The sequence below is a fragment of the Microcebus murinus genome, chromosome 6, assembly GCF_040939455.1.
Source record: "Microcebus murinus isolate Inina chromosome 6, M.murinus_Inina_mat1.0, whole genome shotgun sequence".
NCBI lineage: Eukaryota > Metazoa > Chordata > Mammalia > Primates > Cheirogaleidae > Microcebus > Microcebus murinus.
In genome coordinates this window covers 99,945,562-99,971,197 of record NC_134109.1, presented here as the reverse complement: position 1 = coordinate 99,971,197, position 25,636 = coordinate 99,945,562, and the positions used below count along the sequence as shown (strand labels likewise).

The 25,636-nt window shown below is 39.9% G+C and overlaps 2 protein-coding genes across 8 annotated transcripts in view; one reads left to right on the top strand and one right to left on the bottom strand.

Moving 5' to 3' along the window:
- The window catches only part of SNX1 (sorting nexin 1), a 40,306-nt gene extending 34,558 nt beyond the window's left edge, over positions 1–5,748 (bottom strand). For 3 of the 7 annotated variants that reach the window (XM_020286029.2, XM_076004453.1, XM_020286030.2), the window contains exons 1-2: positions 3,208–3,415; positions 2,783–2,812 (exon numbers count right to left, since the gene is read on the bottom strand). In XM_020286029.2, the coding sequence (XP_020141618.1) occupies positions 2,783–2,812; positions 3,208–3,366 (189 nt within the window). In that variant the 5' untranslated portion in view covers positions 3,367–3,415. Of the gene's footprint in view, positions 1–2,782; positions 2,813–3,207; positions 3,417–5,640 lie in introns of those variants that run through there. The other 4 variants (XM_012758681.3, XM_012758682.3, XM_076004452.1 and 1 more) reach the window with 3 other exon arrangements.
- Positions 5,749–5,849: 101 nt separating this feature from the next.
- CIAO2A (cytosolic iron-sulfur assembly component 2A) lies at positions 5,850–23,832 on the top strand. Its single transcript, XM_012758684.3, has 5 exons — positions 5,850–6,167; positions 10,373–10,537; positions 16,063–16,112; positions 20,284–20,329; positions 23,371–23,832. The coding sequence occupies exons 1-5, from the start codon at positions 6,038–6,040 to the stop codon at positions 23,466–23,468; spliced, it is 489 nt and encodes a 162-aa protein (XP_012614138.1). The 5' UTR covers positions 5,850–6,037; the 3' UTR covers positions 23,469–23,832.
- Positions 23,833–25,636: the final 1,804 nt, after the last annotated feature.

Here is a 25,636-nt window from a genome sequence, read left to right as displayed (position 1 = left end):
CTTGACTAATCAAAGAGTAATTATTCAACATAAGACTTTTCAAGTCCATTGCTATTCCTTCTTTATTCTATTTCATTTTCCCCTGACATTTCTATAGTCATTATGGTTTCAATTCAAGAATAAAAGTAATAGGGAAAAATTCTAATTATCTGATATATCATCAAAAGAAGTCGCCAGATTTGGCCAAAATCTGAACTGAGGATATCATTTATGTTTTCCTCCTTTCTCTCAGCAAACGAAAACCCTCCACAGTCTTTCCTTTTATTTAGAGGGCAAATCTAATTGTGGTCCTGGCATACTGCTAAAGAGATATGAGCATATAAGAACTCCTGGGAAGGTAAATAAAATAACTTGCTTCAATTCTAATCACTCAGGTTTAGAAATTTACAAATAAGACCAATGAGGTCAAATGAGGTGTAAAAATTTGTATGCCATTTATAGTCTTTTTTTGAACATTATAATTTTAAGACTTAGCCAAAGGAATGACTTCAATTCAATCTGTTTTATGAAGGAAAAATTAATCCTATCCTAGAACTAAGAAGGTTTTAACTGCAAAGATAGACAACTGGATTTAATTCTATGTCAAAGATGCAGATAATATATTTAGAGTTTTAGACCTTTTTATTTATAGGCCCATAAAGAGGCAGAAAGAAGACAAGGTCTTAGTAGTTTTAAGAATCAGAACCTACACAAGCTGGTTGTCAGGCTCAAAGCAATGACTTCAGGTTTATCTCAATAATTCTTTTAACTTCAGTCTCTCCCATTCAAGTACTGGTTTACAGATTCTGAAATGCATATCATGGGCTGCTCTTTCAATTATAAATCAAATCACATTGTTATTACTGCATTAACAAAGCCTCTTGGGCTGTAAAAGAGAGCAGATGGGATGATTAACAACAGCAGCTGTTATATCAATGTACAGGAAATTACATGCATACCATAAATTAGTTAAAATTTTACATGCCTCAGCTTCCTAAATCTTCAATGCCCCTCTTTATCTCCAAGATGCAACAAAAACATGAAAATTAACTGAAATCAGTTAAGATGCTATTAAAGTCAGTAAGTGCCAATTTTAATGGCTTTGAGCTAATCAAACCAATCTTATTACTAGTTTTGATTTTAGTAAACTATACTACCCATTTTTGGGTTAATTAACTTTTCCAACCCATTATTAGATTGTGTTTTTTTTAATTCTTAAAGTAATTCCAGTTCACAAAATGCTCACCAACAAATACAGCTCAAGCCCTCAAAAAAGCACGAACTTTAGATGTTTATTAAGCGGAAAGAACTGTTCTAAATGCTTTACAGGTATTTTAATTTAATCTCCACAATAGTGGTAGAGGTAAATGCTATTATTATTCATATATCACAGGTAAAGAAACTGTAGAGAGTAATTAAGTACCTTGTCCAAGCTAACAAACAGTAGAGCCTGGATTTAAATCAGACTTCAAAGACCATATTCTTAATTACATTATTCTTCAATCTTGTTCTTTAACATACAAAAGTGCTGCAATCCCCTATCTTCTCTGCCTCACACCTAAAGCATTTATTGGATTATAATTTGCATTTAACTGCCATTTAACAAGCCAGTCACAGTTTAGTGAAGAATCTTGGAGTCTTGCCTTCCTGAAGATTAACAACAGAGCAGGCAGCTCAAAAAATGGCTTTCAGGTGGCATTTCAGTTTCCTTAGCAACTCAATTTTCCTAGATCAATTCTCAATAAAAATAATTATGCTTTCTGTGGCAGAACAAGGTCATTCTAAGTGCCTCCCCAGCCCACTTTTCAGCTGGAAATTAGGCAAACACTTTTTAACCTGGAGAGATCAAACTGCAGCCTCCTGAACTCTTGAGAACTCTAGAAAATAATTTCTCATCCTTCCATGTCCCTTTTTGGAAAATAAATCAACATTTGCCTAAGTAACCGATCACTTTCAGTGCCAGAGTTTCTATTTCAGATACCCAGTCTGAATATTTATCATCCCAGCAGTTACCAACAGTAGCTGTTCTCCATGACTTGTCAGAGAATTACTAAAGAAATATCTACTTTAAATGAGCTACAGAAAGACTAAATTAGCAGCAAGAATTATTATTTCTCAGAATAACAGACATTAGACAGTTTGAGCTGTTATATTAGCACAACTAAGCACTTTATGAGATGAGATTATGGACTCAATTCTCGAATACAGGGAAAATTTTCCTGACACAAATGAAGCAAGCCTCAAACTTTTTCAGACACATGCTACGTAAATAATGTAAAGCTGTTTTATTTAGTCACTGTGTACTGAGTAGCTGCTATGAAGAGAAGCATTATCCAAGACAGAAAGATAAATTCACAGACTCAGCACTTAAGAATTTTACAGGCCAGAACGAACTGTACCAAGTGATATGAGTAAATATTCTCATAAAACAGCCCAAAACATCTCTACTGGTTCCATAACTGATTACTGATTTCCACACTTCACAGATAAAGGTTAGTTTTTTCCAATACATAATTCTCATTAGAAATCCATATATTTACTATGGGAAACACCATTCCCTCTTCACATTTACAGATTTGCTCTCAATGAAGTACTTAAGCACTTCAACGCACCCCTTTAAAAGGGACTAAGCTTTCTGATCTATGCAGTGATTTCTCTGGCAGGGACTTAACCGGCCTCTGGCCCGATTTTCCTAGAGATCAAGAGGAGTCAATCTAACTTTTGTAAACTAAGTCCAGAAAGGCTTTTGGTAATCCCTGGCAAATGGTGAACTAACCAAAGGGCTTGTGGACGGATCACTTACCCTGGTATACTCCCGACAACATTTTTCATCCTAGAAGCAGCAAGGCGGATGAAAGGAAGGTCTGCACCCCATTCCCTTATTTTTGACCTATTAAATCAACCCGGGCAGGGCACGACCAGCAAAACAACCCTGTAGATCTGTGGGGTCAATACACGGCAGGGCCAAAGGACGGACTCGGCAGCTCTTGGCTGTTAGGAACCTCAGCGGCGAAGCCACCACACCCCTCACTCATCACTCTTCCCGCCCGGGTGCCTGAAAGCCAGGTCCTACGGCTCCGTGCTCACTCAGGGACTCCAAGCCCGGACTGCTGAAACCGAGGCAAGATCTCACCCGGCCCACTCTGCCCAGCCTCCCCGACCCTCGCTTAGCTTCTCTTCCCTTTTGGGGCGCCCTCTCGACAGCTGCCCCAAAGGGTGCGAACTCACGGCCGCGGCGGCGCCGGTGAAAATGTCCTCCCCCTCGGTGTCGCTGTCCCCAGCCTCGAGTTCTGACCCCCCGGCTGCCCCCTCGGACTCCGGCTCCAGGCCAGGGAAGGGCGGAGGGAGTCTCTCCGAAGCGCTACAGCCACCACCACCCGACGCCATCTTCCTCCACCCGCGGCGGAAGCCGCAACAACAACTTTATAGAGAGATAGCGCCGCGAGCAAAGCGTTCCAGTGGTACGAGGAGTGGGAGGGCCGCAACAGACCCTGCGGGACCCGCGGGGCGGAGACGCAGGGGCGGGGCCTGGGCGCCGGGGACCGGGCGGCAGCGGGCTGCGGGTGCTACTGGTAAATTCCCAGCCAGGGGCCGCAACGCGGAGGTGTTAACCATGGGGGTTGAAGGGATAGAAAAGGAGGAACTAGGGGCTGCTCAGGTTCCTAGGACCCTTTGTGCTCTGGATAGCTTTCTCTAACAAGCTTCTAAGAAGATTTCGTTTGAATAAAGGAGTCTATGACTAAAAATGTTTGAAAACCTCTACATGCCACCCACCCATTCCAAGCACAGTGCCTTCAGAAATTCAATAAATATTTTTGATTGAGGGCCTGGAGCAGTGGCTCATGCCTGTAATCCTAGCACTCTGGGAGGCCGAGGCGGGAGGATTGCCAAGTCAGGAGTTTGAAACCAGCCTGAGCAAGAGCGAGACCCGTCTCTACTATAAATAGAAAGAAATTAATTGGCCAACTAATATATATAGAAAAAATTAGCCTGGCATGGTGGCACATGCCTGTAGTCCCAGCTACTGGGGAGGCTGAGGCAGTAGGGTTGCTTGAGCCCAGGAGTTTGAGGTTGCTGTGAGCTAGGCTGTTGCCACGCCACTCACTCTAGCCTGGGCAACAAAGCGAGACTCTGTCTCTAAAAAATATATATATATAATGTATATATAAAAATATATATTATATATATTTTTTATTGAGGTCTCTGAACAGACTGCAAGAAAGCTTCACCACTTATTACTTCGACAACATTCAGTTAATTCATTCAAGAAGTATTTATTAAGCATCTACTGTGTGCGTGGCACCTCGTTATGCATTTGAGATACAAAAATAAAGAAGTCCCTGACCCACTAGGTGCTTACAGTTTAATGAGGGAGGCAGGCAAGTAAATCAACAATTTATCATGTTCAGGCTGGGTGTGGTGGCTCACACCTGTAATCCTAACTCTTGGGAGGCCAAGTGGGGAGCATCACTTGAGGTCAGGAGTTCAAGAGCAGCCTGAGCAACATAGCGAGACACTATCTCTACAAAAAAATACAAAAGTTAGCTAGGCGTGGTGTCGACTGTAGTCCCAGCTACTTGGGAGGCTGAGGCAGGATTGCTTGAGGCCAGAAGTTTGAAGTTGCAATAAGCTATGCTGATGCCACAGCACTCAAGACTGGGCAACAGAGTGAGACCCGGTCTCAAAAACAAACAAACAAAAAAAATAATTCGTCACGTTCAGTGCTATGGAGCACAGTGAAAGAGATAATCACTCTGCTTGGTGAAGTCAGTCAGAGTCCTAAATTTGGTTGGAAAGAAGTTAAGATTATCCTCTCAATTGCTGTGAAGTCAGTGGAATAGATGGCAGGGAAATTATTAAACTCTGAACAAAATTTTCCCGGAACCTAAACTATTTCATTGATTGGTGAGTCGAAAGCCTAAATCAACTAGACAAACAAGACTGGAGTTTAAAGATAAATGGGTATGTTATCATGGAATAATCTTGCAAGATAATCCTGCCTTTCTTCTCAATAGAGATGAAATTTGTCACCAGCTTTGACAAAAGGTTTAGTTTAGTACTAGCTGCAAATTCATCAACATCAGGGATTAGCTTCCTCACAGGTATGTGAGATGTTTCAAGTCAGGGACCATGTCTTATCTTTGTATCCTCTGCGCCTACAGATCGTGTATGGCAAATTAAGCATCCAAATGTTTAAAATTTGATTGGAGGAATGGATGGATAAAATAACATCATCAACCTTGTTACTGGCATCCATTACAGCCACGAACACCAGAGAGCTTACTTAAGATACACTTTTCAGGATGGCGATCTCCATTATGTTTCCATTGGACATATGGGGCACTTGGAAAGATCTCTTGTTCTAAGTTGACTTTGACAGAAAGGCCATTGACAGAAATATTCACCCCATAGTGGGTTGTTTTGTTGGACTGAGTCCCTAGGAGATGAGAGAAAACCAGAAAGTCCTCCCCTAGCCATGCCTAACTGCCTTACTGGCTTCCCAAGACAAGCCTTTTTACCACAATGGAAACCCACTTCCGGCCCGATCAGGAAGTAATAAAGATTTTGGCTGGAAGCGGCTCCCTTGGAGAAATGACTGTAAAGAATCTCCGTGCTAGAAACCTCCTCCAGCACTAGAAACCAATATCTCCTCTCCCCTACCTCTTCGGGATTCATCTTTATCTCATCATGGGCGCTGAGACAATCAGTGGCGGTTAACAGACCGTTACATCTACTCCTCCCAGGTGGAGACTACAAGTCCCAGAATACAGTTTGCCATCGTCCAAAGAAAACATCCCAGCACGCACTGCGCCTCACGGGCCTCGTGGACTGTTGTTATTGTCCCGCCGAAACCGAGCAAAGCATGCTGGTGCTTGTAGTCCTCGCGGGTTTCTTCCCTACGTGCTCCGCGCTACTCTGTCCGGTCGCGCCTGTTCTCTGCTCCCCTGAATCTTTAGGCTTGTGTCGGGCCATTTGAACACCAAGAAGTTGATAACTCCTGAGACCGGCTGCTGAGAGACGGTGGCGCGGGTGGGACAGTCGCCAGGGATGGCGGAGCATGAGAATGGAGCGGGTGTCTGGGCTGCTCTCCTGGACGCTGAGCAGAGTCCTGTGGCTCTCGGGCTTCTCTGAGCGGGGAGCTGCCCGGCAGCCCCGGATCATGGAAGAGAAAGCGCTAGAGATTTATGGTAATTAATTTTACCCAATGCAGCATTTGGCGTTGTGAGTGGAGGCGCGGGGAGGGGATGAGAGCCTCGTTTGAGGGCTGGGAGTAGAGACCCGGATATTTACCGGATCTCGTCCGGAGCGTGGGAAGCGTTTTTTGGGGGGGTTCTAAGTCATGCGGGGGAGTGTGGGTCCTTCTGGAACCTGGACTCTTCATAAGCCTTGGGCAAGCCAGGCCTGGAGTCCTCAAACATTTCTTTCCTCTTGTCTGCCCTATGCCCTAATGGCCATCCCAAGACTTGTGGGGAGAGCACAGGTCTAGGGTGCTTGATTAGGAAGCAAAGCTGGCTTGATTGCACTACTACTTCAGCCTCCTTCCTTCTCTAGCTCCGGGGTGCGCTTCTGAGTGATGGCGAGTTGAGGACTGGCCCAAGGTCATAGCCACTCTATTCTGGAACAGAGTTAATAGGCAGAGGTCCCTGAAAGAAGAGGACTTCTTGTAGCAAGGCCTCAAGCACACACACACACACACACACATATATAGACACATACATATATACTTCTCGCTATAGTATATTAAATATTCTCTATTTAATCTTTGGGACCATCTTCATTGTACAGATGACAAAACAAGTTTAGAAGGGTTAAACAACTACCAACTACCTGGAGGTCACATTGCCATTAAGAAACAGAGGGAAAACCAAGGCCTTTGTCTTCTGATTCCAAACTTAGTGCACTTTCCACCACTTCAGAATTGTCTTATGATTCTTTCTCTCTCTTTTTTTAAGTCATATTGGTTTTTTTTAATTTTTTTATTTCGGCATATTATGGGGGTACAAATTTTAAGGTTTCAATAAATGCCCTTTCCCCCCTCCCCCCAAGTCATATTGTTTTTGAAAACTAAAAAGACTGGATATAATGATGAGAGATCTAACCATAGAATACAAATATAATTCAGGTAAGGATTATAGACCAGTGGAAGGAAGTTAGAGATCGGAAACACCTTGGGAGCTAATCTAGTTTAACTTTCTTGCTAGAGGCAAGACTTAGCCCCAGCCAGATGATAATTACCAACGTGATGATCTCCACAAAGCAGATGGACACATTCATGTCCTGGCAGACCTCTGTCTACAGCATCTAGGGCTGTTAGGGCACTAGGGATACAACTTTGGAAGAGCGATGATTCTGAATAATAGATGCAAAAATTCAGGGAAAGGAGAGATACTAGTTTCTGACTAGGGGGATCTATAAGATTTTAAAGAGAAGGAGTCACTTAACTTGGGCCTCAAAGAATAATTAGGATCTGGATATGTACAGGGTCAGAGAGCATACTAAGGAAACTAGAACAAAAATGTGGAGATGAGAAAATAACATAGGAAATGGCAGATAGATGGCTACAGGAAAGAGTTTGTAATTAAAGGTGGAGGTGTGGTTGAACATTGTTTTAGGTAGTAGGATGAAATTGGATACTGAAGGTTTTAAATGTAAATGAAGAATTGTAATATCAGTGAAGAGCTGTAGAAGAATTTTAGTGAGGGGAGTAATGTGAGAAGAGTAATATTGCTTTCTTTTTAAAGAAATAAATCCAAACCTTTCAAATCTAGAAACTAGAAAACTGGATAAATTTAATAAGGGGTGAGATTTAATTTCAGAGCTTAGAGGTATATAAAGAATATAATACAATTTGTATAATTGAGCTTTACAGGGAAAAGGCCTAGGATAAGACACCTTTGGAAAGGAAATTCCAAAACCCGGTTTCCCTAAGTCCCATGATAACACAGCTCTGTGAAAGAGAAGCTTTATCCTGTTTCCTGCCTATATTTTCAAATTCTGTTTCTGATCAAGTGACAAGCCCAGGAGATAGCTAGGGAGAAAGCAGAGGTTGTTTTAATCTTCTCAGCTACATTTCTTTCTTTCTTTTTTTTTGAGACAGGGTCTCACTTTGTTGCCTAGGCTAGAGTGAGTGCCATGGCATCAGCCTAGCTCACAGCAACCTCAAACTCCTGGGCTCAAGCAATCCTCCTGCCTCAGCCTCCAGAATAGCTAGGACTACAGGCATGTGCCACTATGCCCGGCTAATTTTTTCTATATATATTAGTTGGCCAATTAATTTCTTTCTATTTATAGTAGAGACGGGGTCTTGCTCTTGCTCAGGCTGGTTTTGAACTCCTGACCTCGAGCAATCCGCCTGCCTCAGCCTCCCAGAGCGCTAGGATTACAGGCATGAGCCACCGTGCCCGGCCCTCAGCTGCATTTGTGATTACGGGGGTGCTATAAATAATAGAACAAAACCTCAGGCTTGAGAAAATCAAGCCCATCCTACATTAAATTCTACTTCTTTCTATCTCTCCATTTTTTGTTCTTTTTATCTTTTTCTCCAGCCTCAGAGTAAGAAGGAAATCTTGTCCTCTCCAAGGCTAACCCAGGCTCCCACATCTTTGATCCCATTCCTTTCTTATTTTACCAGTCTCTCCTCCTCTCCACTTTATATTTTCAATCTCTCTTTTCCTTGGGCTATAAAACATATTCAAGTTTCCCTTGTCATTGTTGTAGCTTCCTTATAAAGCTCTGTCCTTTCCTTGCCCTTTTCCTTCCCAGCCAAAGCCCCAGGAAGACACTTTCAGGTCCTACTTACTTCCCCTTTTGGAAGCTAGCTTCAGCCCTCACTATCTCCACTGAAACTGCTTTCTTATAGCTGACCTCCTCTGTGACAAATTAGAGATCTGTTTTAGCTCTCATCAAACTGAATTTTTCTGCAGTATTTAATTTTGTTAACCACCCCTCTCTTTCCTTCTCTAATTCTTTTTGCTTTTCCTTCTCATTCTGATCCCTGAATTAGATGCTTTCCATGGATTTATCCTTGGGTCTCTTTCCCTTTGCACCACGGATTCTCAAACTGGGTTACACTTAAGAACAACTTGAGGAATTTTGAAAACTCTCAATAGCCAGGCATACTCAAAACCAATTAAATCAGAATCTCTGGGAGTAGGCCCCAAGCATATAAGTTTTTCATTTTAAAGCATTCCTGGAGGCCGGGCGCAGTGGCTCATGCCTGTAATCCTAGCACTCTGGGAGGCCGAGGTGGGCGGATTGCTCGAGGTCAGGAGTTCGAAACCAGCCTGAGCAAGAGCAAGACCCTGTCTCTACTATAAATAGAAATAAATTAATTGGCCAACTAATACATATAGAAAAAACATTAACTGGGCATGGTGGTGCATGCCTGTAGTCCCAGCTACTTGGGTGGCTGAGGCAGTAGGATTGCTTGAGCCCAGGAGTTTGAGGTTGCTGTGAGCTAGGCTGATGCCACGGCACTCACTAGCCTGGGCAACAAAGTGAGACTCTGTCTCAAAAAAAAAAAAAAGAAACAAACAAACAAAAAAATAAAGCATTCCTGGTAGTTTAGCCAAGATCTACTGTTCTTTGTAAATCTCTGGGTTTAACAACCACTCTAGCTTTGGTGCTCTCTTAAACCCTGTGCTACAGTTCAACACTTGCTAGAAAGTTCTATGAGATTGCCCCTTAAGCAGGAAAAATCATTTTGTATGAAATTAAGGTCATTTGCCCGAGGCTCCACCCAAATTTCTTCCTTGTTCTGTTTCTTTTCATTCTGTCACTGCTCTCCCAGATGCTGTTCTAGGTCCAGATTTTTCAGCTGGTATCATTGGCTATGTTTTTAGTCTGCCAGCAGCTCGTGGATGGATGAGTTACCAGCTGACAGCACAATGCTGTCCCTGGTACTCTCTTGTTTAAAATCTCTTCAGGACTCTACCTTATATTCTACTACTTTTCTTCACTTATGCTGGGTTGCAGGCAAACTAAGCATCTTGTTCTTTACTTTCCTTCACTTTAAATGTCAGATACTGAAATGTTACCCTTTTTTAAAGGCTTGATTCAGATTCTGTTGATATTTCCATAAAGCCCGATGCCACATTCTCCCAAGCTAAAAGTATTTCTTCCTCTTGAGCTTCCACGACACTCTTTCCATTCTTACTATATTCTCTCTGCAATGTTGGATAGGTCCATTGATGGATATGGTTGGATAATTATCCAAGAAAACAGTTTTCTCAAAAGGAAACTAGTAGTGAAAATTTCTGTCAGAGGCCAGGGAGTTGCCATAGTATTTGCTTAAATTTAAAAGAAGTCAGTGCTTAGATTAGGACTGGCAAAATCATCTTTATTTAAAATATTCATGTTTTAATAGAATATCTTGTCTCTGATGATTCTTTAGATTTGATTCGAACTATCCGTGACCCAGAAAAGCCCAATACTCTGGAAGAACTGGAAGTGGTAACGGAAAGTTGCGTGGAGGTTCAGGAGATAAATGAAGAAGACTATCTGGTTATTATCAAGTTTACGCCAACAGTACCTCATTGCTCTTTGGCGACTCTTATTGGTAAGTTTTTATATATATACACATGTATATAAATTCTAAATTATTCTGAATATCTGTGATGGGTATTAGCAGGTAATAGTGGTAGTAGGAACTGGCCAGATGGGGATAGGGTGGGAGGGAGACTTTTTAAACCATGGGAACATATAATCTATCGAAAAGCAAACAAGTTTATAAAAAGGATTGAAAAGGTCAGTATTTCATTATTGCTCCCAGTGCTGTGATTTCTGTCTTTTCTCTTCTCACTGGTTGACCTGGGTTTCCTCTATTAGTGGTTTCTAGCCTATGGGCCACATCTTGAAGGACTGGAAGGTCTGTGAATCCATAGGTATTGTTGTGCTTGTTAAAATTCCATTTCTAGAAAAAACTTTATTGAATGCATAGTTATTTTTTGTCATTGGACAATTTCTGAACCAACGGACATTGAAAGTACTGCCACTAACTATACTGATGTGGAGGGGGCGTCTGAAAATGTTTTGACATATAAGAAAGAGTTCTTATATGAGCCTCTCTATTTAGTTGTAAAAGTAACACGTTTATTGGCAATAATTTTGAAACTTTGCAAAAACAGAAAGAAAAAAATAAAAATCAGCTGTCATAAAAGAATGTATGCTCTGGGCTAAAATTCCAGCTCTGTCAGCTCTGTAGGCTTGGGCAAGTTATTTAACTTTTCTGAGCCTCAATTTCCTTATCTGTGTAACAGGAATAATAAGAGTATCTAGGCCAGGCCGGTGGCTCACGCCTGTAATCCTAGCACTCTGGAAGGCAGAGGTCGGTGGATAACTCAAGGTCAGGAGTTCAAAACCAGCCTGAGCAAGAGTGAGACCCCATCTCTACTAAAAATAGAAAGAAAATAGTTGGACAACTAAAAATATATAGAAAAAATTAGCCAGGCAGGGTGGCGCATGCCTGTAGTCCCAGCTACTTGGGAGGCTGAGGCAGAAGGATCACTTGAGCCCAGGAGTTTGAGGTTGCTGTGAGCTAGGCTGACACCATGGCTCTCTAGCCCAGGTAACAGAGTAAGACTCTGTCTCAAAAAAAAAAAAAAAAAAAAGAGAGTATCTGCAGATAGAGTTATAAGGGTTAGGTAATAGAAAGCATGAAAGATATGAAGGATTTTTAAATTTCTCATTAAATATTCTTTAATTATATAGATATATAGGTTACATGCTAATCATATTGATATATCATAATTTTTGTAACCATTTAGATTACTTCTAGCCTTTGCAATTATAAATAATATTATAATGATGACTTTATACATAAATATTTTTATATATGTCATTATTGCCTCAGGATAAATTCCTATAAGTGGAATTCTTGGGTCAGGTGGTATAAATATTTTCAAGCCTCTTAGTATATATTGGCAAATCTTTATTAAAAAGTTTATACTCTTTGATCCAGGAAGAGTTATGAAGAGTTAAGGAAATAAGTCCATAGAAGAAAATATTAACATGTACAAAATGTTTATAGCAAATTTATAATAGTGAAACCTGGAAGAAACTATAGTATCTATTAATAGGGAATTGGTACCAATATGATGGGATTTCATATTGCTGTTGAAAAATGATAAAATATAACCCAGAAATCAAAGTATCTGTGTGAGCTGGGTGTGGTGGCACTATACTATACTATAATCCTGACACTCTGTGAGACCAAGGTGGGGAGGATTGCTTGAGCTCAGGAGTTCTAGACCAGCCTAAGCAAGAGCAATACCCCATTCTACTAAAAATAGAAAAAGTAGTCAGGCTTCATGGTGTGCGCCTGTAATTCCAGCTACTCAAGAGGCCGAGGCAGGAAAATTGCTTGAGCCCAGGAGTTTGAGGTTGTAGTGAGCTATGATGATGCCATTGCACTTTAGTTAGGGCAACAGAGCAAGACTGTTGCAAAAAAAAGTATCTATGTGAGAAATATATGAAAAGGCTTGAATATGTTTAATTTATATCATGATTACAGTTATAGAAAAAAATGTATTTAAGTGGATAAAGATTGAGAGAATGCATGAAATAAAAATAATCCTTGGCCAGGTGCCATGGCTCACACCTGTAATCTCAGCACTTTGGGAGGCTGAGGCAGGAGGATTGCTTGAGCCCAGGAGTTCAAGAGCAGCCTGAGCAACATAGCAAGACCCCATTTCTACCAGAAAAAAAAAAAAAATTAGGTGTGGTGATGTACACCTACAGTCCCAGCTCCTCCAGAGGCTGAGGCAGGAGAATCTCTTGAGCCTAGGAGTTTGAGGCTGCAGTGAGCTATGATTGCACCACCACTCTACAGCCCAGGCAACAGAGCAAGACTGTGTCTCAAAAAAAAACCTCTTATGTAAGAGTGCTAAGATTAGGTTATGTTTGATATTTTAGATCTGTTATACTTCCTGAACAAAATTTAGTCTATTATTGGCCTTTTTAACGTGGGTTTCAGTTAAGACCCTTAGCTTCTTAGAGGGTAGTTATAGTAGTGTATCATAGTAATAATGTTCAATCAACACAATTAGAAAACTCAATGAAGAGAACAATTTTTCTGGCTGATGTATTTAGGGACATTCCTTATGAGCAGGTAGTACTAGTATGGCCCCTGAGTAAAAGTTCCACCCTGATTCCTTAGATTGTCACCACTCAAAGTTACCTTGGTAAGTAATTCCAAAGATAAGGAAGACTCAAAGGGAACAAGGGGAAAGGCAAGGAAACCAGTTGGTAATCATTTGTGTTGACTTATTCCAGACAAGAATGACCAAAGGCAGCTGCGGTCCAATGGGAAGGGCATAGGATTTGGAGGTCAGAGGTGTAGGTTCAGCTTGTACCATTGCCACTTGTTAGTTATGTAACAAATCACTTACCTTGGTTTCCTGGCTGTAAAGTGAAAATGATAAAATGTGAAAATAGTAATAGCTAAAATTTACTATATGCTCATGTGCCAAGTACATTTTAAGCACATTGCATAACAACTTATTTTTCATAGCAACCATATATATTGTGATACTATTATAATACTTGTTTTACAGATAAGGAAACTGAAGCTCAGTAAGGTTAAATAACGTGTTCAGGGTTACAGCTAGTGTGTAGTGGAGCTACTTTTGAACCTAAAATATCTATCCCACTTATGCTATATCAAGAAAGTGCTTTGTGGCCGGGGATGGTGGCTCACGCCTGTAATCCTAGCACTCTGGAAGGCCAAGGTGGGATGATCGCTCAAGGTCAGGAGTTCAAAACCAGCCTGAGCAAGAGTGAGACCCCATCTCTACTAAAAATAGAAAGAAATTAATTGGCCAACTAAAAAATATATAGAAAAAATTAGCCAGGCATGGTGGCGCATGCCTGTAGACCCAGCTGCTCGGGAGGCTGAGGCAGAAGGATTGCTTGAGCCCAGGAGTTTGAGGTTGCTGTGAGCTAGGCTGACACTACGGCACTTAGGCCCGGGCAACAGAGTGAGACTGTCTCAAAAAAAAAAAAGAAAGTGCTTTGTGAATTGTAAAACGGTTATTTACTTCATGAATAAAACACCAACTGTGACTAGAACACATGAAGACACTCAGATGGTACACAAATAACAAATTAAGGAAACAATGTTGGGACAGGGAGAGGAGGAACTCTCCTATATTTATTTGCTTTAAGGAAGATCCTGTAAAGGGAGACCCTCTTAAGGAAATGATATCTTTAGAATCTTCTCATATTTATTACAGAACTACTGCATTCAAGCCTTAGCTAGCCACTGTCTCATTATATCTCATCTAATTATTTTCCCTATTCTGGGATTTTTCAAAAGATTTGAAAAACCTAATGGAACTTAGAAAACCAAAATCAAATCAATTTCATATCTCTCTAAAAGACAGGTAGTCTAACAATTGTGTTTTGCTGTCTTGCATGGTTTGAGGCTTTGTTGTTGATGTTTATTTATTTTATTTTATTTTTAATTTGTTTTAAGAAATGGGGTTTTGCTGTGTCACCTAGGCTGGAGTGCAGTGACATGATCATAGCTCACTGCAGCCTGGATCTCCTGGGCTCAAGCAATCCTCCTGCTTCAGCCTCCCGAGTCGCTGGGAATATAGGCCACCACGCCTGGCTATTTTTAAAATTGTTTTGTAGAGCCAAGATCTCATGATGTTGCCTAGGCTGGTTTCAGACTCTTGGCTTCAAGTGATCCTCCCGATCCTTCAGCCTCAGCCTCCCAAAGTGCTGAGATTACAGGTGTGAGCTACCACATCCAGCCTTGATATTTATTTTTAATCAAATCAAAATACTAAGAAAATGTTCATTGTAGCATGACAAGCCCTTATGCATTAGTTGGGAGAAGAAATAAATTGCTGCAAAAGCCTTCAAGGCCAGTGGACTAGAGACCCATTGTGACTCTTTATTTTTTCAGAACTTATTACTGAAACACTCTCTCTTCATAATAAGAGCAGTTTGATTTATTTTATGTTGTCTAGGAGTATGGATTTTGTTAAAAATTCCTTCTTTAATTTGTAGTAAGGATAAGTAGAATGTTGGCAGCAAGGATCTGTTCCAAGTGTAGTTGTAATTTCTGCTACAAACTCAACTTGAAAAAGAAATTATTGAACTGTGACTTAGCATGAGATGATATACTGAATTTCAGCAGAGCTTGTTTTAGAGAAGTAACTCTATTTGTACCTTGCAGGCATAAAGGATTTCAAATGTGAGACGTTTCATATGTCCCTTTTTTTTTTTTTTTGTATTTTTTTTAAGACAACTGTAGAAGATGAATGTCCCTTTTTAAATGTCTCTTACTTGGTGTTAAATTTTTGTGTGTCCTGGCCTATTATGGATATCAAATAAAGGTTACTTAAAAAAAATTTTTTTTGAAATGTTTGTAATACTTTTATTTATTTTTGATATTTATTTATTTATTTTTAGTTTTGGCATATTACAGGGGTACAAATGTTTAGGTTACATATATTGTCTTTGCCCCACCCAAGTCAGAGCTTCAAGTGTGTTCATCCCCCGGACAGTGCACCCTGTACCCATTAGGTGTGTATATACCTATTCCCTCCTCCCCCCTCCAACCTCAAATAAAGTTTAATGAATTAATTGACCTTTGCTTGAAGGCCAACTAATGTAGTAGAAAAGGCCTGGGCGTGCAATAGTCTTGGGCTCCAGTCTCAACTCTGCCACTTTGGTTTCATAATTTGTAGAAGGCGGTTAGTAATACCTAGATCATTGGATTATCATGAGGAATATGTAAGATTATATATTAAATTTCCTAGCATGGTGCCAGGCTCAAAGGAGACCTACCCTGGATTGAGCCAAAGCTGTTTTCAGCTGCCGTATTGTATGGGGACACTTAGACACAGCCATATACTTTTAAGAACCAATTAAGGGAGGGGAAGGATAAAAACCTACCTGTCAGGTATAATGAACATTTGGGTGATGGGCACACTAAAAGCCCTGACTTAAGCATTATAAAAGGTATCCATGTAACAAAAACATTTGTACCCCCTTAATAATTTGAAATAAAAACAAAAAGAACCAGTTAAGCCACGAAGAGGTAATTGGAGTTCTTTTTTTTCCCCTCCACAGGGCTGTGCTTAAGAGTAAAGCTTCAGCGGTGTTTACCGTTTAAACATAAGGTAAGGAAGATGTGTTTTTGTTGTTTTATAACAGCTTTATTGAGATATAATTCATATAACATACAATTCAGTGGCTTTTAATATATTCACAGAGTTATGTAAGTATTAATACAGTCAATTTTAGAACATTTTCATCAGCCCTTAAAAGATAGCGCTATACACATTCACAGTCACTGGCCATTTCCCCCACCCCTCTCGCATCCCTAAGCAACCACTCATCTTCTTCTAAGTCTGTCTCTATAGATGTGCCTTTTCTGGCCATTTCAGTTAAATGAAATCGTACATACGGAAACTTTTGTGTCTGGCTTCTTTGACTTAGCATAATATAGTTTTAGCAGGTATCAATGTTTTGTTCCTTTTTTTGCCTTATAATATTTCATTGTTTGGATATACCACATTTATTATTATTTTTTTTATTTATTTATTTTTTTGAGACAGAGTCTCACTCTGTTGCCAGGGCTAGAGTGCCGTGGCGTCAGCCTGGCTCACGGCAACCTCAAACTCCTGGATTCAAGCAGTCCTCCTGCTTCAGCCTCCCAAGTAGCTAGGACTACAGGCATCCGCCACCATGCCCGGCTAATTTTATTTTTTTTCTATATACTTTTAGTTGGCCAATTAATTTCTATTTTTTTTTAGTAGAGACGGGGTCTCGCTCTTGCCCAGGGCGGTTTCGAACTCCTGACCTTGAGCGATCCTCCCACCTTGGCCTCCCAAAGTGCTAGGATTACAGGCGTAAGCCACCGAGCCTGGCCTACCACATTTTATTTATCTGTTTATCAGTTGGTGAACATGTGAGTTGCTTCCATTTTTTGCCTATTATGAGTTATGCTGCTATGAACTCTTATATACAAGTTTTGGTGTGGACATATGTTTTCATTTCTCTTCCACCTACTAGTGTAATTGCTGAGTTGTGTGACAACCTTGTGTTTAACATTTTATGGAACTGCTGGACTGTTTTTCACAGTAGCTGCATCATTTTACATTCCCATCAACAGTGTATGAGAGTTGTGATTCCTCATATCCTCCTCAACACTTACTATTATCTGTCTTTTTGATTGTAGCCATCCTAGTGGATGTGAAGTAATACCTCATTGTCGTTTTGATTTGCATTTCTCTGATGGCTAATAATGTTGAGCATCTTTTCATGTGCTTTTTGGCCATTTGTATATCTTGTTCGTTATTATTGTGTTCCCCAACCCCTGGGCTGCAGAGTGGTACTAGTCCTTGGCTTGTTAAGAACTGGCCATGCAGCGGGAGGTGAGCAGCAAACCAGCAAGCAAAGCTTCATCTGTATTTACAGCTGCTCCCCATTGCTCCTATCAGTGCATAAGCTCTGCCTACTGTCAGATCAGCGGTGGCATTAGATTCTCATAGGAGCGTGAACCCTACTATAAACTGCACGTGAAGGATTTAGGTTGCATGCTCTTTATGAGAATCTGATGCCTTATGATCTGAGGTGGAGCCAAGGTGGTGATGCTAGTGCTGGGGAGCAGCTGCAAATATAGATTATCATTAGCAGAGAGGTTTGACTGCACGATAAATGTAATGAGCTTGAATCATCCTGAAACCATACCCACCCCACCCCCATTGGAAAAATTGTCCTCCGTGATTGTCTTCCATGAAACCCAGTCCTGGTACCAAAAATGTTGGGGACCACTGCTTTATCAGATGTATGATTGGCAGATATTTTCTCCCATTCTGTGTTATCTTTTTGTTTTCTTGATGGTACCCTTTGCAATATAAAAGTTTTTAATTGTCATAAAGTCCAGTTTATGTTTTTTTGTTTTTCTTTACTTGTGCTTTTGGTGTGACATCTAAGGAAGATATTTTGACCCAACTATTGAGCAAGAATGTAGATCTCACAGTTAATTCATGGTAATTGGTTATAGCTCATGAATAGTTCAGTCTTGTCTCTTACTGTATCTCCTAATTCCTGGGCAAGTGTGCCTTCTACACCTTGCTACCTAGTCTTTGTTCAGAGTACTCCATCTACATGGAGTTGCCTTCCTCCCATCTCATATATACAAATTCTACCCATTTTTTAGGGCCCAATGAAATGCTGTATTCCATGATGTCAGTCCTGCTTTCCATAACTAAAGCTATTTCTCTCTTTGAATTCCTTGGCTCTTTCTTTGTCTTCTAACATAGAGAATGTCATTTTCTAATTTGTATTCTAACTATTTAAGTTCATTTTTCATCTTACCTCCTGGACTGTCAGCTTCTTGAAGTCAGGATTTATATATGATCTATCTTTATGTTCCTGTTGTGGTCTTATACATAGTAGGAACTAAGTAAGTATGTTTTAAATTGAGTAAATAAATGAATACTAATACTAGTGGCTTATAATATTGCCCCATAAATTTTATTTTATTTTGCATTTTTAACTATTTTAATTACAATGTCTTTTTATTTTGAAATTTCAAATTTACAGAAAAAGTAGAAGAATAGCACAAAGAACTTCCATATATCATTGACCCATATTCACTAGTTGTTAACATTTTGCCACATTTGCTTATCATTAATTTTCTCTCTTTCTCTGTATACACACACACACACACACACACACACTTTCTAAACCATTTGAGTACAGACATAATGCCCCTTTACTCCTAAATACTATAGGATGCATTTCCTAAAAACAAGGACACTCTCGTATAGTACCACAGTATGATTTTCAAAGCCAGGAAATTTAATGTTTATATAATACTGTCATCTGATCTACAACACATTCAAATTTCCCATGTTGTCCAGTAATATCTTTCATGGCAATCCCACCTCCTGTCTCTGCCCCTGTTCCTCATCACACGTTGCATTGGTTGTTGTGTCTCTTTAGTCTCATTTAATCTAGAGTAGTTCCTTAGCCTTTGTCTTTCATGATCTTGATATTTTTGAAGAATGTAGGCCAGATATTTTGTAGATTGTCCCTCAAATTGAGTTTTCTGGTTAGATTCAGTTTATGTGTTTTTGGCAAGAATACTGAATAAATGTGTTCTCATTATGTCACATCAAGAGACCTATAATTTCAGTTTGTCCCATTATTGGTGATAGTTTCCTCATCAACAGCTTGGTTACCCTGAAGTATAGTTCATATAGAATAGCAGGATGAATGCTTGACTTTTCCCTTTTATCATTTTTCAGAATAATGGAGTTAGACATAATTTTAAACCAAAGTAAATGAGTATAGAGCGATTCTATATCCGTTGGTCTATAATAAGAGTGTTATGCTGCTAGGGAAACTTATATGGTATTTTGTGTTTTAAAAACAATTGTACTAGATGGTCTTTAAGATCCCTTGTAGCTATAATAAGCTGATTTTTTTCTACTTATGAGAAACATTGATCTCAGTAGTAAACAGATAAATAAGAATTAGTTCATGTGCTTCAGTGTTCTCTGGAGCATAGACATGTCTTCATCATATAACCTGCTTTCTTTGACACAGGATTTGCAATAATTTTTTGAGTTGTCTGAAAAGCTCTGGGTCTGGGAGGTTAGCTAATTTGTAGGGGTACAGCAGGGCCAGGGGGGTTTGTTTGACCAATATTATACTTGAAAATAAATATAGCAAGGTAATAATGAATGAGAAAAAGAGGGTGTTGAAAACTGTGTATACTTATGGCTGGATTCAATTCAAATTCTAGTTGAAAAAAAAAAGTGAAAACTGTGTATATTGTGATCCCATTTTTGTAAAACAAGCAATGAAAAGAAACTTCCAACTTGGGGGGGTGTGTGTGTGTGTGTGTATGTGTAAATCTGTGTAAGATTATGTGCATATAGAGAAAAATGTGGAAGAAACTATACTAGCTTGTTAATGTAGCTTTCCTGGGGGGTAGGGCAAGAGGAAGTTTAGATGTTGATTTGGGAAGAGGTAGAGTACAAAGGAGACATATTCATGAATAAAACAACATGTATGAGATCTCATTTGTGTAAAATTGTATTTATGTGTATTCATATAATAAAATTAATAGAAATGCCCCCTGCAAGACTTCCCTAGGTGACCAAAATTAAAAATCCTACAAATTTCAGTCCTTGTTTTAGAGAAGAATGTGAGGCATGCTAGGAACAGAATTTGGGGCCTCCTGCCTAGATTCTTGAGTTTACTGTGCATTCCACCTATGTAGCATGTCATCTGAGATGCTCTAATGTTTTACTTTTACTATTTTTGTCTTTCCAGTTGGAAATCTACATTTCTGAAGGAACCCACTCAACAGAAGAAGACAGTAAGTGAATGTTGGAACATTGAAAAACAACTTCAGATAGTGCTTTATCGTGGATACTAGGCCAAGTATCTACTGGGTCATTTGTAAAAAAGGACACAATCTGTTATTAGCTCTTTCTTCATAAGTGGGGTAACCCAGGCATTTCAAGGAAGTAATTTTTTCAGTGGGATTCTGAGTAGAACTAGAGCCCATGGACATTGACTGGTTTAGGTGAGTGGCTACACATCTGTAAAGAATATCCATCTTTAGGGATCTTGACTTATAAGCTTTTAGATGGGCTTGATTCTTTTCTTTGGTGGCAGGACAGGGCTGTGTGCTTGAAGTTGAAGCATGTAAAGCCTTAGGGAATCTTGAGGCAGGTGCTGTCTGTCTGGGTTAATGTAATAGAGTGGGAGTAGGGAGCCTTTTTTAAGATAGAGGACCTGTGGCCTACAGTGCGAAGTCAGGAGCCACTTAGAAAGAACACAGCTGGGGTTTGGGAAAAGCAAATGACAAATGTTCTGCATGGTCTATGTGTTACTTTATTTATTTTTATTTTTTTTGAGACAGAGTCTCAGTCTGTTACCCAGGCTAGAGTGAGTGCCGTGGCATCAGCCTAGCTCACAGCAACCTCAGACTCCTGGGCTCAAGCAATCCTCCTGCCTCAGCCTCCCGAGTAGCTGGGACTACAGGCATGCGCCACCATGCCCAGCTAATTTTTTCCATATATATTAGTTGGCCAATTAATTTCTTTCTATTTATAGTAGAGACGGGGTCTCGCTCTTGCTCAGGCTGGTTTCGAACTCCTGACCTCCAGCAATCCGCCCGCCTCAGCCTCCCAGAGTGCTAGGATTACAGGCGTGAGAATTTTAATGTTTTTGAGCTATAAATGATAGAGTGCAAATAATGAGACATACATTTAAAATGCATGTTGTGTTTAGCTTTCATCATGAGAAAAATTGAAAAGGTGGAAAAAATGACAGCAGAAGAGTGGAAGAAAGGGGGTAACAGTAAGAGTAACAGTAAGCTAGACACACAAAGAAAGACTCAGGCACACACAGGGCTAGGGAGAGGCACACAAAAACTACGTAGACGCAAGATGCAGAGAGGGAATCCTGCTGCGTTCAGAGGGACAGCTCATCCAGGAAACTTAGGTACTGTCGTGAAAACTATATAAACCATGTCCTATTTTCGTAGTTCCAGATACGTAGATTATTGTATTCCTTGTGGGCTAAATTTATTCAAACCCCATAAGCTGCGGGCTTCTACCTCTAATTAAAAAAATAAGAGTTTAGCTATCCTAAACCCGCTCAGGTTATCTTTTTGAAATTCCTTAGTTACAGGATTTTATAATAGCAATAGTATATTAAGTCTTATGATTCTCATTTTCCAGGTAGTAAGTATTTACTAAGTGCCTTCTCTGTGTAGGCACAGTTCAACTTTTGAGATACATCTCTGCCCTTGTGAAGCTTACATTATAGTAGGACAAAACAGAACAAATTAAAATTATTTATACAGGGATATGTGTAAGTGTGTCTGTGTATGTGTTTTACGTGAGACATTTTAGTGACATCCCAGAAAAGTCAATCTGCTTTAATGATATGGAGATCTGTCTTTTGAGCTCTTCTATGAAGAGTGCTAGTAACAAATTATAGACAACATAGTGAGCCAATACTTTTGCTATATGATAATCTATGGAAACTGATTTAAAAAAAAAAGCCAGGCATAATGGCTCACGCCTGTAATCCTAGCACTCTGGGAGGCTGAGGCGGGAGGATCGTTCAACATCAGGAGTTTGAAATCAGCCTGAGCAAGAGCGAGACCCCATCTCTACTAAAAATAGAAAGAAATTAATTGGCCAACTAAAAATATATAGAAAAAATTAGCCGGGCATGGTGGTGCATGCCTGTAGTCTCAGCTACTCTGGAGGCTGAGGCAGAAGGATCGCTTGAGCCCAGGAGTTGGAGGTTGCTGTGAGCTAGGCTGATGCCATGGCACTCTAGCCCCGGCAACAGAGTGAGACTCTGTCTCAAAAAAAAGACCCAGTAGATTAATAAGAAGAGATGAACAGAAAATTCACACAAGAACAAATAAATAAACATGGAAAATGTTCTGTTTTATTATTAATCAAGGAAATGCAAATTACAACAATAATATGGAACCATTTTTCACTTCTGGTTTTATGGATGTGTGTATATATTTGCTTTTATTAATGATGCCAGGTAATGGCTGGGCATGGGGGCTCACACCTGTAATCCCTGCACTTGCTGGGCTGAAGTAGAAGGCAGATTACTTAGGCCTGGAGTTTGAGACCAGCTTAGGCAACATAACAAGACCCTGTCTCTACAAAAAATAAAAAAATTAGCCCAGGAGTTTAAGTTGGACACTTAAGTTTAAGTTGGACACTGTAGTCCAGCCTGGGCAACAGAGCAAAACCCTATCTCTTTAAAAAAAAGATAATAAAAATAAAAAATAATACCAGGTATTGCTGGTAACCTGATAGCTCACATATTGCTGTTGAAGAGGTAAATTGATAAATAATTTCGGAAAGTAATTCAACAATATGAATCAAACCATAGAAATACTTGTATCATTTGATTTTTTAAAAGAATATTTCTAAAAAGAAGGCTCTATGTTTAAAGGTGCTCATTGTAGCATAGTCTTCATAATTAATTTAGATCACCTACAATTTTTACCATAGTAAATAATCCTATAGTTTAAAATTTAGACTGAAGGGGGAAAAAAATAGCAATTTTCAAAACTGTATTTACTCTGAATGTAACTGTCTAGAAATATACGTGTGGACAAAGACTGGGAAGAAGTTAAAGAAGATGACTGACATACATATAGAAAAAGACTGATAAAGTAGTAGAGTTGTAGAAGATATTTTTTTCTTAAGTCTGTCTTCTAGTCCTTAGAAATTACATTGTGGGTAATTGGCCAAAAACGGTTTTAAGTTCTCAAGGAGTTAAATTTTTTGTATTAGCAGGCTAATAAAAATAATGTCTAGCACTATATATTGACACAATTCTTCTGCTAACTTTTGTCTGTGTGTTTTTCAGTTAATAAACAGATAAATGACAAAGAGCGAGTGGCAGCTGCAATGGAGAACCCTAACTTACGGGAAATTGTGGAACAGTGTGTCCTTGAACCTGACTGACAGCTTTCTAAGAGCCACCAAACTATAATTGATATATTTGTTTAAACTCTTTGTATAATGTGAAAGATTCATGTTTAATACATAGGTGATTTATACCTTGAAACATTTTTTAAAGAATTATTTCCAAGTGAAGTTTAATTATAAAGTAGTACCTAATTTGTTCAGTGTTTAACATTCTCAGGATTTGTAACACTTAAATGATCAGACAGAATAATATTTTCTAGTTATTATGTGCAAGATGAGTTGCTATTTTTCTGATGCCCCTTCTGATACTACTTTCCATGTCAAATATCTATGTGCCCAAATATATTCAATTTAAATCATTACTATGTGAAATAAATAAAACAGATGATTCTTATAATGACTCACTTAGAGTGTTTTTATTGAATTATAAATTCCATTGTAAATGTCGGCTCCTTAAAGATATTTCCAAAGCTATATTTTTGCTGGTTATTAAATAGAATTAGAGATCTGAAAACTAACAACTCTTAAGATCAGGCCTTGCGTGCTTTTAAGGAGAGTCCTTGACCCATTTATTGATGAGCAACAAATGTGTAGAGGGCCAGATGTCATGCACAATTTTGAAGATCAAGAAATCCTCTAAAGAAGTTTTGATTAAGCCAATCTGAATATATCGTCTGCACTTTATTGGTACTTTGTTCAGTTTGTTTTATGGGTAATGGTCACTTGAAGTATAATAAGGTTTGGTTGATAGCCTCGAACATGACCCTCAATGATCCTTCCTGGTGTTCATGTCCTTGTATAGTTTCCTCCCATATTGCATCAGAGCTCATCCTATCTTCTTAGTGCTCCTCCCTCCCCCAGTGTGTGACTAATAAACCGGGCGCAGTGGCTCATGCCTGTAATCCTAGCACTCTGGGAGGCTGAGGCGGGTGGATTGCTCAAGGTCAGAAGTTCGAGACCAGCCTGAGCAAGAGCAAGACCCCGTCTCTACTAAAAAAAAAATAGAAAAATAGAAATTAATTGGCCAACTAAAAATATATAGAAAAAAAATTAGCCAGGCATGGTGGTGCATGCCTATAGTCCTAGCTACTTGGGAGGCTGAGGCAGGAGGATTGCTTAAACCCAGGAGTTTGAGGTTGCCGTGAACCAGGCTGACGGCACAGCATTCTACCCAGGCAACACGGTGAGACTCTGTCTCAAAAAAAAAAAGAATCACAGAGGTCAGTGCTCATACCTATAATTCCAGCACTCTGGGAGGCCAAGGTGGGAGGATCCTTTGAGGCTAGGAGTTCAAGACCAGCCTGAGCAAGATGGAGACCCCATCTCTACGAAAAAGGGAAAAATTAGCCAGGCGTGGTGGCACACACCTGTAGTCCCAGCTATTTGGGAGGCTGATGCAGGAGAACTACTTGAGCCCAGGAGTTAGAGGGAGCTGTGATGATGCCACTGCACTCTATCCCAGGCTATAGAGTGAGACACTGTCTAAAAAAATAATAATAATGGCAGAGATGAGTGTGTGGTGACTTCTGAGGCTAGATCATAATAGGTATTGCTACTGTTACTTTGGTCTCTTGGATTACCCATTCTGGGAATCCAGCCGCTATGTCATGAGAACACTCAAGCAGCCCTGTGGAGAGGAACTGAGGCCTCCTACCAAAAAGCAGCACCAACTTGCAAACTATGTGAGTGAACCACGTTAGGAGCTTTCCTCCAGCCTCAGTCAGGTTGACATCTTGACTGGAACCTCATGAGGGCCCCTGAGCCAGAACTGCCTAGCTAAGCCACTTCCAAATTCCTGACCCAGAGAAGCTATGAGAGATAATAAATGTTTATTATTTACACAACTAAGATTTGGGGCAATTTGTTATGAAACAATAAGTAATGTACAAGGTGCAGCTGTGTTGAGTTCCAAGCCCCATTTTGGTAAAAGGGTAGAGCGAAGTGACACCTACCACTGTCTGCTGGAGGGGTATTTCAAGGGGACTAGAGTTTGGAAATATGTTCTCTCCAGTTTGGAGACACAGAAAACTTGTGCCTGAACTCAGGCCCAAGAAAGAAAGCAGAAACGGGCTCTGAGAGAAAAGCAAGGCTAATTCCTTTGATGGCAGAGTCCTCGCGGCAAGACACGCATCAGTGTTTCTCATGGATCCTTCTGTGGGTCATATTTGACACTGTCCAACAGACCATCAGCAGAGCCAAGGTGA

What these genes read in the sequence shown, in the direction of transcription:
- CIAO2A (XM_012758684.3), top strand. Translation starts at nt 6,038, where the DNA reads ATGAGAATGGAGCGGGTGTCTGGGCTGCTCTCCTGGACGCTGAGCAGA. An exon ending in CTCTTTGGCGACTCTTATTG is followed by an intron (nt 10,538 to 16,062) that starts GTAAGTTTTTAT and finishes TCCCCTCCACAG; the next exon opens with GGCTGTGCTTAAGAGTAAAG. An exon ending in GTTTACCGTTTAAACATAAG is followed by an intron (nt 16,113 to 20,283) that starts GTAAGGAAGATG and finishes TTGTCTTTCCAG; the next exon opens with TTGGAAATCTACATTTCTGA.